The sequence below is a fragment of the Quercus suber genome, unplaced genomic scaffold, assembly GCF_002906115.3.
Source record: "Quercus suber isolate HL8 unplaced genomic scaffold, Cork oak 2.0 scaffold_59, whole genome shotgun sequence".
Classification (NCBI taxonomy): domain Eukaryota; kingdom Viridiplantae; phylum Streptophyta; class Magnoliopsida; order Fagales; family Fagaceae; genus Quercus; species Quercus suber.
Window position 1 is genome coordinate 1,160,845 of NW_027069524.1, and position 12,839 is coordinate 1,173,683.

At 33.1% G+C, this 12,839-nt stretch overlaps 1 protein-coding gene, 1 long non-coding RNA gene and 1 pseudogene across 4 annotated transcripts; 2 read left to right on the forward strand and 1 right to left on the reverse strand.

Moving 5' to 3' along the window:
• Positions 1-847: 847 nt before the first annotated feature.
• Positions 848-2,297, forward strand: LOC136067119 (uncharacterized). 3 transcript variants are annotated; one of them, XR_010628644.1, is made up of 2 exons: positions 848-1,112; positions 2,063-2,297. It is a non-coding gene; the product is annotated as an uncharacterized LOC136067119 (long non-coding RNA). The 3 variants fall into 3 exon arrangements; XR_010628645.1 differs by lacking the exon at positions 2,063-2,297 and adding an exon at positions 1,634-1,909 and having other exon boundaries at positions 848-1,140; XR_010628643.1 differs by lacking the exon at positions 2,063-2,297 and adding an exon at positions 1,634-1,909.
• A 3,381-nt stretch (positions 2,298-5,678) lies between these two features.
• On the forward strand, positions 5,679-10,194 carry LOC136067120 (sulfite oxidase-like; annotated as a pseudogene).
• A 385-nt stretch (positions 10,195-10,579) lies between these two features.
• Positions 10,580-12,367, reverse strand: LOC136067121 (probable arabinosyltransferase ARAD1). The gene is made up of 3 exons (XM_065772451.1): positions 12,029-12,367; positions 11,831-11,926; positions 10,580-11,435 (listed from the first exon to the last, which is right to left on the reverse strand). The coding sequence occupies exons 1-3, from the start codon at positions 12,251-12,253 to the stop codon at positions 11,013-11,015; spliced, it is 744 nt and encodes a 247-aa protein (XP_065628523.1). The 5' UTR covers positions 12,254-12,367; the 3' UTR covers positions 10,580-11,012.
• Between the last annotated feature and the right edge of the window lie 472 nt (positions 12,368-12,839).

The following is a 12,839-nucleotide window of genomic DNA, read 5'->3' on the forward strand; positions in this document are numbered from 1 at the left end:
TAGAGTGTTTGGTGATAGATGATTTTATATAGTTCTTGACAATTTTTTTTTTTTAGTTCCATTGAGTCTTATAATAGGATGAAAAATGAAATAGTTGGGTATATTTCTAATCAATTAGCTATAGGAAAGCAAATTTGATTAATTCTTTCCAGTTTAATTCTTTCATATAACTTTTAGTTTTACTTCCATTGCTTCAGCCTTTCCCAGGAATTAAGGCTGTTATGACATGTAAGGAAAATTGCCCACTTAAAACCTGCCACCCTTACAATTTGAAAGTTACAAAACACCGCATGTTGCACCATTTGAGGCTTTAAGTTTTAACTGTTAGGCACAGAGAATGAGTCTATTAGGCACAGAGAGTGGAGAGAGAGAGAAAAAAATTGAGAAATCTGCCCCTAACTGCGTCAAGCGACAGTCCTTGCCTCTGCCATCGTCAAACCCATTCCCTCCACCAGTATAGTCTCTGTTTTTTGGTTTTTTACTTTTATTTTTATTTTTTAATTTGGGGTCAAATCTGATTTAGGTCAGGGTATTTTGACTGGATTGGATTGCATTAAGTTTTTTGGCTTAGATTTGGTTTTGAATAAGGAATTTGGGTTATGAATGGTTTTTAATATTCGTTATTTGTGTTGGATTTGGTTTTCCTTTTGGATAATTGGGTTCAATTTGTTTTGAGTATATCTCTACACTTTAAAGCTTTCATTTTATTTATTCTGTTTTAAATTTTTTGTTGAAACATTTTTTCCCTTTATAATTTCGTTTCCCATGTTTCTTTTCTAGCGTTGTTATCAAGTTTTTCCAGTATATACTTCTGTGTATTAGATTTTTTCCACGTATAGTTCCATATCACAGTGATTGTGTCAATTTGATTTTTAAATTGTATTTCATTGGTATACACACACTTTGTAATGTAGAATGAGATTGGCCATATTTGATCAATAGGGCTAAGATTGCAGACTTTGGATCTAAATTAAATTTTTGTTCCTATTTATTGATAACAGATGAAAACAAATACATATAAGACAGCCCTGAAATTCAAATATAGACAAAACAAGAAGCTGAAGACAGAAAGAACAAGAAGCTGATTGTAGTAGAGAAGAACAGAGCAATAGGTACGCGCAGAGAAATTCAGAGCAACAAGTATGCAAATTGCAAAAAATGCAGACCATGTCAGCTTTTCTGCTTATATAAATTGATAGTTTTGTTTGATTGAACTTGGATCATTTGAAGGTTTTTTTTTTTTTTTTTTTTGACAATTTTCTTTACTAGGATGTGTTATAATTCAAACTTAATGTATATTTCCCATTATCTCTATTTTTATTTTTCACTATTTTAGTGCTGTGTACTCAATTTTCTTTACTAAATTTGCTGTGAAAAAAATGTTTTGACTTAATTTCGATTCAATTTATTTTCCATTTTTATAATTATTCAATCTTTGCTGTGAAGTGTCATAGTGTTTGGGTTTTTTCCCCCATTAATTTACATGTAAGGGTTTGCTGTGGCTTGAGCCACATTGTCTAAGGAAGTTAAAACACTTTAGTGAGAGTTATGTTTTGTTTATGTTTCTGTATGTATGTTTTATTCTTTGGTTGATTTATTAATTATTTCCCTTGGATGTGCTATATCATAATAGGTTGTTGGTGGTTGCATTTTCATCATGATCGGAAGATGAAGATAGAAATTACCCTTATCAATGATAGAAATTACCCTAATACCTGCTGTGTCTTCGTCATTATCACAAGATGTAGATAGACTTTTTTTCCCCTTCCCAAACCTCATCTTGCTTGACAAACCTTATATTTATATATTTGTACCATATATATTTATCTTACATTTTAAATTGATTCTATAATTCATTATAACATTTGTATATGTTTATTGATTTCTTATGTATATAATTTTTATGTTAGGTTGTTCTATACAACTTTTTTAGAATTGTTATAAAACATTGTTTTCGTAATTAAAGTTTAAATTCAAAATCCCTTTGAATATGCTTATGATGACTCCCTTTGTACTCCTACTGATAATAACATTGATTTTTGGATGGTATATGGGGTTCCAGCAGGAAGGGCATAAGATATAGCCAGATATTTGAGTTTTGCATTTGCTAGAGACTCTGCTTTGAGTTTGCTGGCAAGAAAAAGGGAAGGAGCCATGGTTCATGGAGAATTGCTAAATCCATCAACTCCTTTGGCTTTGGAACTAAACAATGTAGTCACTGAACCGCAATTTTTGGAGAAGATTAATATGAACTAATTGTATTTGATTGATGACAATATAGACTTCATTATTATTCATGTTTCTTTTTCATCATGCGGTTTAGTGGCTTCATGAAAGTACAAATTTAAAAAAATCACAAATCTAAATATTTATGAGGATTGAAAAAATTAACTTAGGGAAAATAGTTTGTTTCCCATTGCTTTAAGTTTTACATTTAGTTTGATTTAAAAAGGTCCAATAGCATCACTTAAATAATAAAATGCAATATATATTTTTATTGTTTTATCTAATTCTGTCCTCCTTGTTATAAACCGAAAAAGACAAAAAAAAAATTGACTAATAGTATCACAATAATTAACCATTCCCATGCGGTAATACCAAAATACAATATATACGAGTTTAATATAAAATATATATACTGCTAAGTTTTGTTAATGAAATTTTCTGGTTAATAATATGAATTTAGACTTAACTGAGTATTTTAAACATGAATAAACTCATGATTAACAATATATTCATTCCCGTGCGGTAGCACGGGCTACATACTAGTATAGGTTAATGCAAGATAGTTTAAAGGTTATTTTTTACATTTAACCCCAAAATTCACCTACATCAGATTAGCCAAGCTTAATTGTGTAAAATAAAAAATAAAATAAAATAAAAAAGAAAAAGAAAAAAAGGGCTACATTGTTACTACTGCTATGTAAATTGATAGAAAAATAATAATTTAAAAAAATAAGAGAAAAATATACATGAATTATAAGAATTAAAAAAAAAAAATGAGTAATGCTAAGATCACTACTTTTGCCACAACTTGTTCATATGGCAAGTCATGAGTGGTGGAGCTGTAGACCCACCACTCATTACTTGTCACGTGAACAAGTTGTGATAAAAGTTATAAAAAAATTTATAGTCTTAACATTTTCCATAAATATATATATATATATATATATATTTGATAAAGAGATAATACTTTAACGATATGTAGTAAAAAATAAATAATCTAAGATTGGGTGTTTTGAAAATAATTATATAAAATAGAAAGAGTTCATTAGTATGCTAAAATAGACAAATATATATATATGTGTGTGTGTGTGCGCGCACGCCCGAGTTGATGTGAATATCACAATAATTCAGTAAGTAATATAAAATATAATTTAAATTTAAAATGTAGGCTTTAAAGCCTTCTACACTAGGCCCAAGGTCCAAATTTTTTTTTCATTTAACAATAAATATAAAAAAATTTAGTTAGTTGTCACGTTTCAAAACAATATTGAAAACTAGCATCTCGAGTGTTTAAAACTCGAGTTCCATGATAAAACTCGAGTTTTTAACTCTTGCTTTGTAATTGGATTGGGAAAAAAAATTAAAGTGGAAATTGAGTTTTAAAGACTCGAGTTTCGGAAAACGCCGCTATAGGGCTCTAAAACGTCACTATAGAGCTTAAAACGCCACTATAAGGCTCCCTGAACTTGTATGCACTTATAGAAAAAATTTGCAGAAAAACCCATTATAGACTTTAAAACGTCACTATAGAACTAAAAAACGCCACTATAAGACGATCGCACTAAAATTATTTTGCCAGAACTCGAGTTTCTAAAACTTGAGATGCTATTTTTCTTAATCCTTGCAAACGTTGCCTAACTTACACTTACTTCTCCCACACACAGCCACTCCCCCCCCCCCCCCCCCCCCCCCAAGGTCCCATAGAAAAAGTAAAGTCAGTAATTTGTTACGTTAAGAGTAAAAAAAACAGAGAATAAACAATTAAAGAAAAGAAGGCACGACGATGACGGTCTAAAGAAGAAGCCAACCAAATATTCACTAAAGGTTTTCTTTGGTGGTCAATTTTTTTTTTCCGGATGGTCACTTTTTTTTCAAGGTATACAAATCATAAAATTTTAAAGTATTATATATAATTTTTTTTTTTTCAATTAGAGTGTCACTTCAACGTGGCCGCCACTACAACCACATAATAGATTATTTTCTAAATCATATAATAGTTTTAAAACCTTGCTTTCTTGACATCGATCGCTTCATCCAAGAAGACAACGATGAAGGTCTGAAGAAGAAGCCAACCAAATATTCATCTAAATGTTTTTCTTTGGTGCCATTTTTTTTTTTTTTTTGAGGGAATGGTCACTTCTTTTTTTTCCCTTTAAGGTATACAAATCATAAAAATTTTAAATGTATTATATATATATAAAAAAAAAAAAATCCAGGTCAGAGTGGTCACTTCAATGTGGCCCGCCACTGCAACTACATAATAGATTATTTTTCAAAATCACATAATAGTTTTTAAAACCTTGCTTTCTTGACATCGATCCCTTCATCCAAAAAATTATTAAAAAAAAATCCTTACCCCAAAAAAAAAAAAACTTTTCTTCTTTCTCTTCCACCCCCCCCCCTCGTTTTTCTCGCTATACCAATCAAAGTGTTGTTGGAAATTTATTTGGCCATTACTGCTCTCTCTCTCTCTCTCTCTCTCTCTCTCTCTCCCCCCAACTTCATAAACCCGTCTAGGTTCAAGCTCACCCTAATTCCCATGTAAAAAAAAAAAAAAAAAAAAAAAAAAAAAAACCCCATGTTAGTTTGAGTCCAAACCTTAAAAAATGAAAACAAAAAATTCTAAGTCGGATCCATGTCACGTAGCAAAACAACTAGAACGTTAAAATGTTTATTTATTGACCGGAGCAAAGTGGCGATCTTCCAAATCTGTACCCGCCATACATATCCTTCCCTCTCACGGGAAATAAGTTCTCTCTCTCTCTCTCTCTCTCTCAAAACAAAAATTGAAATTTTATCCTTAACAATGCATCACTTTACCCAAGATAAGTCAACATTTGTTTTTAAAAACATTTTACTTTTTTTTTGCTTAAATTTTATGACTAAACTATGATATTTGATTCTTCATATGAAATTAATATTCATTTGGCTAATATTAATTTATCAAGTTATATATGTAGTTCCCCTTTGCGTGGTTAGGTTGAGAGTATTGAGTGGTTCTATTATTCAACGAAGTTACAATAATGTCTCTAAAATTTATTGTATTCTTGTCATATTATTTGTATAAATGTCTACTATAATATATCAATCAGCATATGAAAAACTTCACAGAGAGAGAGAGAGAGAGAGAGAGAGAGAGAGAGAGAGAGNATAGTTAGAAAAATAAAAATCTATTTTCTTTTTTCTTGGAGCTACAGTCAGAGGAAGGTAATGTTTTCGTTGATATTTATACACAAACAAAGGGTATGCACGTATGTATGTGCATTCAGAGTGTGACATATTTGTCATATGTTTGGACTTTGGATGTGGCGCCAAATATTCATATTTTTTTTTTCTACTCTATTATGTGTGCTGTTTAGGAGAGTTTCGTACTTTAGGTAGGTTTTTTTTTTTTTTTTCCTTTTGCTTGAAGTATAAAAAAAAATTTCTTTTGTAAATCTTTGATACAGGAACCATTCAATGCTGAGCCTTCACGCTCTCCCTTAATTTCCTCCTCTTATGTGACCCCAGTGGATTTGTTCTACAAGAGAAATCATGGGCCAGTCCCTATAGTTGATGACATTGAAAGGTTTAATGTTTCTACATTCAAACCTTCTAAATGTCAAATCTCTAATAAGATTTCATTGACATCTACAACTTATTTGTTACATGTATATATCAGGTACCAAGTATCTATATGTGGGTTGGTGGAAAAATCCATGGAATTATCTATTGCTGATATGAAGTAAGTATTGACTTGTACAAACATGCGTGTTCTTGATTATCAATGAGAGACAAAGAAAGAAGTTTCCCTTTGAAGTTGTTCCGTGTATCAGGGGCTACCAAGTACCAACCCACTGGCTTAATTTTTACCCTCCTTTTTTCATTTCATAAAATATGATAATAAATCAAATTAACAATAATGACAAGTCTAGAGACATAGCTTTTTTCCACAATTGCTAATGCGGTTTATTGTGATTATAATTGATGCATAATAAAAATATTGTCAATGATAAATTTATTTAAAAAGTAAAATTTCCAACTACTATTACAAGTCACTGTCTTAACAGATGATTTTTTTTATAAAAAAAAAAATAATTCTCAACAAGTGGAGAAGATGGATTCAAACCCTACAAAGCTTGTCACCTCAATTGATGATGCTACAGCCTACAAGCTCTACATATGAATTTTTTCAGGCATTATTTAAGGAGCAGTAAATGCTCTCCTATTTTTTTAGCATTTAATGAATCATTTTTAAAATAATAAATAAATAAATTTTTTACACAATAATCAAGAAAAAATTAGTGAATCCATGGTGAATTTTGGCTTAACCATGCCCTTTCTTACAATAGATGTGTGGTTTTTTCCATGTGAAACAGGAAGCTACCCAAACACATAGTGACAGCCACTTTACAAGTAAGTTTCATGGCGTGTCTTATTGTTAGCATTGGTTTCCTGGGGTTGGCTGAGATACATTCCATTTCTCTGTTGCAATCATAGGGCTCAAATTTAATTAACTGAATGATTTCCCTTGTTTCGAGTTAAACAGTGTGCAGGTAATAGAAGGACAGCCATGAGCAAAGTTAAAACCGTGAAAGGTGTTGGCTGGGATGTTTGTGCCATTGGAAATGGTTTGCTTTTCTTCACATTGTTGTTGCACAAGTTTTGGAATGTTTTGTTATCAGCTTATAAACTTTGGACACTTTTGTGATCCTTTGCCATTTATTATTATACACAAGAATTCAGTCCGAAACTTCTAAATGGTTTGAAATAAAATGTATACAATGTATTTAAATAAAAAGGACAAAGTTTAACTATAAAATTATCTTTTTATTAGAGGTGAATTTTGTCAAATCCACTGTTGGATTACATCTTCTTCTTATATCCTTCGTGCTTGCAAAATTTCTAGAAAATTAAAGGACAATAACTATCTCATCAAAAAATTGTTTAAATTGCAATTTTTTATAGTTTAAAATTATGTATAAAATATAAGATTATACATTATATAATAAATAATATTCGATTGATACAAAATTTGACATGTGTATTAAATGCATAAAAAATATGCAATTCAACGCTTAGATTTTCAAAATATGTAGTAATATTTATTTTATTGAGTAAGATTATAACCTTAAGGTACAACTAATTTTGTAACTAAAGTTTATCCTAAACAAAAATTGAGCCCAAAAGTTATAATCACTGCGGTTTTTGCATCCTTATTCCTTCTGTTGACTCAAAGTATATCTGCTTTCAGCCATTTGGGGTGGGGCGAAACTGGCAGATGTTCTTGAACTTGTAGGAATACCTAATTTGGCTTCTATCACCCCTTTAGGAGGAAAGCATGTCGAGTTTATAAGTGTGGACAGGTGCAAGGTAAGCCGCAATTTCTTTTCTTTTTCTCTAAACATTGTTCTGTCATGGACTAAATTTCATAGGTTGATAATTCTTCAACGTCAACATTCTAGGAGGAAAATGGGGGTCCATATAAGGCATCAATTCCACTCATTCAGGCAACGACCTCTGATTCTGAGGTCATACTCGCGTATGAGATGAATGGAGAGGTGAGGGTGTCTTAAGTATGTATCTACTTAGGTTCTGTGTTGTTATGTAATAAATGTGCATTTGGCATTATATGAGCAATATAATTTCTTTGCCCTCAAATATATATTTATCAATCTTGTAATGTGCTTCTCCTATATGCTAGAATTACTTCTTTTTGAACATGCTGTCAACTTCAGAGAAGTTGAGGCAACATTTTGTTTAATTCTTCACCAGTTCACGTTTCTGTGTGGTTCTTGATATGTCACAGTGAACTCTTTTCTTTACAAGTAGCCATTTTAGTCCCTGACCCTTTTGACTTATTAGTTACAAATGAAAATTTTTCTTATGTTGGAATTCTTTTCATCCACATATCTCTTATTTTTTTAGGGAAGAAGTATGATTAGTTTGACCTAATAACCTATGTTATCATTCCAAAGCCTTTAAACAGGGATCATGGATATCCACTGTGTGTTATTGTTCCTGGTGTTATAGGTGCACGCTCTGTTAAATGGCTGGATTCCATTAATATAATTGCTGAAGAATGCCAGGTTGGTCATAATTCCAATTGCACCATCTTCTTTCCTGTTCTTGCATCTCCTAAAATTGATTGAGCAAATTAACGTTACTGTGTAACAGGGCTTTTTTATGCAAAAGGACTACAAAATGTTTCCTCCCAAAATTAATTGGGAAAATATTGATTGGTCTACTCGAAGGCCGCAAATGGATTTCCCAGTTCAGGTATATTATTATTTAGGAATTAAGGATATTCCTAGGATCAGCTGCTTGAGTTAGAATATATTGTCCTGTCAATAATTATGATCTCATAACATGTCTAGGAATGCCAAACGTATAAAGAATACATAGCTTTGCTGATGCCTGATGCCTTCAGATTTCCTTGTGTGCATGTTTGATCACTTATATCAACTTGGTGAGGGGTATTAATTTTAAAAGTTATTGCTCAATAGAGTATTCCAGGATGAAACAGTGATAACAGAATATGAGTAGTAACATGTTAGTTACTTTCATCAAGGAAGCAATAATTGATTAAAATTTGTCTTCAATGGATTTTGCAGTCTGTAATTTGTTCTTTGGAGGATGTCACTAAAGTGAAACCTGGGAAGGTATGTGATCTTCTCCATGGTCAAGAGTTCTATTTAGCACAATGAGAAACTTCGAAGAGCTCATGAACGTGGATTCTGCCATAAAATTGATTTCAATGTGGATGGTGCTTCCAGTAATTATGCTTAAATTTGGTCTGCTATGAGGACTTCTCCCTCTCCTTACCATCATCATCACTTGTCATGCAGATAACAGTTCATGGATAAGCAGTATCTGGAGGTGGGCGAGGGATTGAGAGAGTGGATGTATCGTTTGATAGTGGCAAGACATGGGTGGAAGCGTCCAGGTACCAAAAGACAGGAATTCCTTATGTTGCTGATGATAAAAGCAGTGACAAGTGGGCATGGGTGCTTTTTAAGGCCGAGGTTGAAATATCTGAGAATACTGAGATAGTCGCTAAAGCAGTAAGTTACTACTACTCTTTAATCAACATTACTTTTCTGAGAATAATAAGATGGTCAATATTTGATCCACCAAGCTAAATCTTAATCAAGAACCGAATTCAAAATTGTCTCGGAAATTTTGGATGTATTTTTAGGGGACATCTCTCATTTGAAGTGTCTTAGCCAGAGGAATATCAATTCTTGATTGAGAAGTAACCACTATACATAATGCACACCCATGGACTTAGTAGTCTGCATGGAATCTTCCAATCCTTCCTATACAACGTATATTTATATGACAACGACTGCTTGATGATTGGATTTATGCTGCTGGGACATGTTTGAAGTGCTATATGGTCCATGTCAATGATTTTTCTTGTTTGTCAGCAATGACATGTATTTGTCTCATTATGGACAGGTTGATATAGCTGCAAATGTTCAGCCCGAAAACGTGGAGTTCATATGGAATTTGAGAGGAATTCTGAACACCTCGTGGCATCGGATCCACATTCACACAGAACTCCCTGACAATTGATTTTCCTTCTACACTACTTGGTGTCACAAAGACAGAATCCACTCGCAGTCTTTGATCAGTGTTATTTGCACGCTATCAATAAATCTGAGCAATTGAGAGTCAGTCTATTTCTCAGATAGATTCCCGTGTGTAAGATTTTGTTGATGGACGCCAGAGGCAGTTCTATTTGCTGAAATTGGTACTTGTAAAGATCATAATTATGCCCTCTAGTTGTTCCCAATTTAGGGATTAAAGTACTTCTGATCGATATGCACTATGCTAGCACCAAAATGGCAATGTCTGTACTACACAAATCTCACGTACACATCATTTTGAATGATTTAGATGCCACAAGACATGTTTGGCTGGTTATAGAAAAACATCTCTGAAACTAATATGTATATTTCAACTGCATGGTTTTCATTTTGAGAATATTCTTAGCTTTTACTGGTTTATTTTTCTTGTACCCCAGAATAATTTTTGAGCATTCTTTGAAACCTTACTCGGATTAGAAAAAATAGAAGTGATAGTTTGATCATACGGAAGCATGAAATGGGAGACCTACTGTAATCTTACTTAGAGAATCTAAAAACTGGCTGAGTAGTAGTTTATGTTTTAGTTGGAAAGACATCATGGCATAGCCAGTATAGAATGGAGTAGAAGCTTTAATATGAAACGGCATTGAGCAACCAAAGAGATCCTGCAATTGCCCTCTTAAAAACAAATTATCCGAAAGAAGGATGGGTGGGGGAGGAAGTCTACTTTTATGTTAAGACTAATGACCGAGCTTTATCAATGTGCATTACGTAACCTCATATCCAAAAACACAATTATAACCAGTAAGGAACAACTTTGTCAGACTATAGGATGTATAACCAATCCATGTACTAATTACATTATTATGACCTCACTTCCGCACTATTGAAAGGCAGAAACAACAGCGCTAAGCCGAGGCCTTCAATTCTTTTTTCTCCACTAAAAAAATTAAAATAAAAGCATCAAAGAATGTCACTCATTTGACACTGAGGGATGAGGAGGAGGGTGTCATCCAGTAAAACACAGAAAATTAAGGACACAGAATAAAAGAAACCTTAAAATTTATAATAATAAAAAAAATGTTACTCAATCTGTGTATTTAACTGGCCGGTTGTGGGTTGTTACTAGCTTTGGTTGTTTCTCTTCAAAGGATTCTCACCATGAATGATGAAATGTCTATGAATTTACAAAGTCACAAAAGCAGGCTTCTGAAATCATCTTCTCCGCCACCAATCAGGGACTTTCAACCTTCGGCTTCTATGCACAGCAAGTTTGACCCCAGGAAGCTTGTGTTTTACCTGCCTCCATAGCATATTGACAGCATCTTCTTTCTTGGGGGGGTACTGGAATTCATAATGATGGGAGATGTCCTTAAGCCGCTTCCACATTTCAATCCATCTCTCTTTAGGAAATTTTCGGAGCTGGTTAACCATGTAACCAGGTTCCAGTGCCTCTTTGAAAGAGAAGAATATAGAGAATTGGGAGTAGTCAATCTCATTCTCAAACGGGAGCTCAATTTGATCACTTATAATAACAGGCACACAGTGGCTCACAATGGCATCAAACAGGCGACAGGATGAAGGTGTGTCTCCAGCAGGATTCAGACAGAACTTTGAAGAACGCATTCCTTTCGAGGACTGGCATTACAAAAATACATAAAGAAATGAGAAATGTGGACAGTATGCAATCACATGCATTTACAGTGCTGACCATGATACTCTTACTCATGTAATGTAAAAAATGCTGCTTTTGAAGATTCAATTCTGTGCAACAAGAAATAAGTTTACTATGTTCCTTCAACATGGGGGCATATACCTTAATTATCACTATAAGGAAGTACAGGAACTTTTCTCTTGGAATTATGGTCAGAAATTATATGCCACAAACATTGCATGATGTTGATAAATTCTACATGTAGCAACATGCATCAAAAGGTAAGAAATGTATCTAGAAGAAGGCAGCAATGGATGCTTATGATGAAAATAAAAACCTTTGATATCACTAATACATTATCTATTAATCCAATACATACCAATTTTATATTTTCATCAGTGGCAACACTCCGCTCATAGTGAACATCATCATAACCAGATAATATCTTTGCCAATTTAACACGAACAATGCCTTCCTGCAACATTACAAGACCCATGTTAATCAATTATAATTTCATACATAGATTTTAAAGAACTAGATGTTGCTTTTTATTCCAACTAGGTTCAAATTAACGCACATCTTTCCTGTATGTCCTCCCACGGAAGAAAAGAAGTGTAGTGCGAGATTCAAATGGGTCTGGAGTGTCATCAATTTTAAATGAATCCACAACGTGCACATAAGGGGCCACTACATCTTTGCTTAAATTTGACATGATTCTGGGGTAGCGGCCGAAATCTACAACAATCTGAATAGATGCATTAACCTGTTCTCGGAGAAATCTGAATGCATTGGGATGTGTCATAGGAATTACATGGTCTCGACCTCCAGACCGTTGCCAGTACTTGGATTGCCGTAACAATTTCAGTAAATCAATCTGAAATCAGAAGCAACCCATACTGAGCTGTAATAAAAAATACAGAAGTTCAAAAAAGGTATTTAAAAACATATTTTTATCCCATGTAATGTTGATGTGCAAAAGAGATGACATCAGAGGCAGAGTATAAGATACTGGACAAAAGTTATGTGCAATGAAAATGAGCAGCATCACATAAAATAGTTACAAGGTAAAACACAATGAACTAAAACAAACACAAACAGCTAAGCCATTGATCAAAACACTCATCAACCAGTTACTTTAAAACCCAGTCAACCGATCCAAGCATAGTTTTCTAGTATATAGTCAAATGAAAAAGGGAGGTGTTATTTAAAGGTGACTAATGAAAGAATTAAAATCATTTCCCTCCTCACTCTTTGTGGCGTTGAGTTGTTGACCATCAGAGGTCACCAAATTAACTTCAAGTTACAACTGAATGAATGATTAACAAACACAAAAGTGGGATTTCTCTTATAAAGCAACGCCTAATGACTCAAAAGTGATGTAATTCACT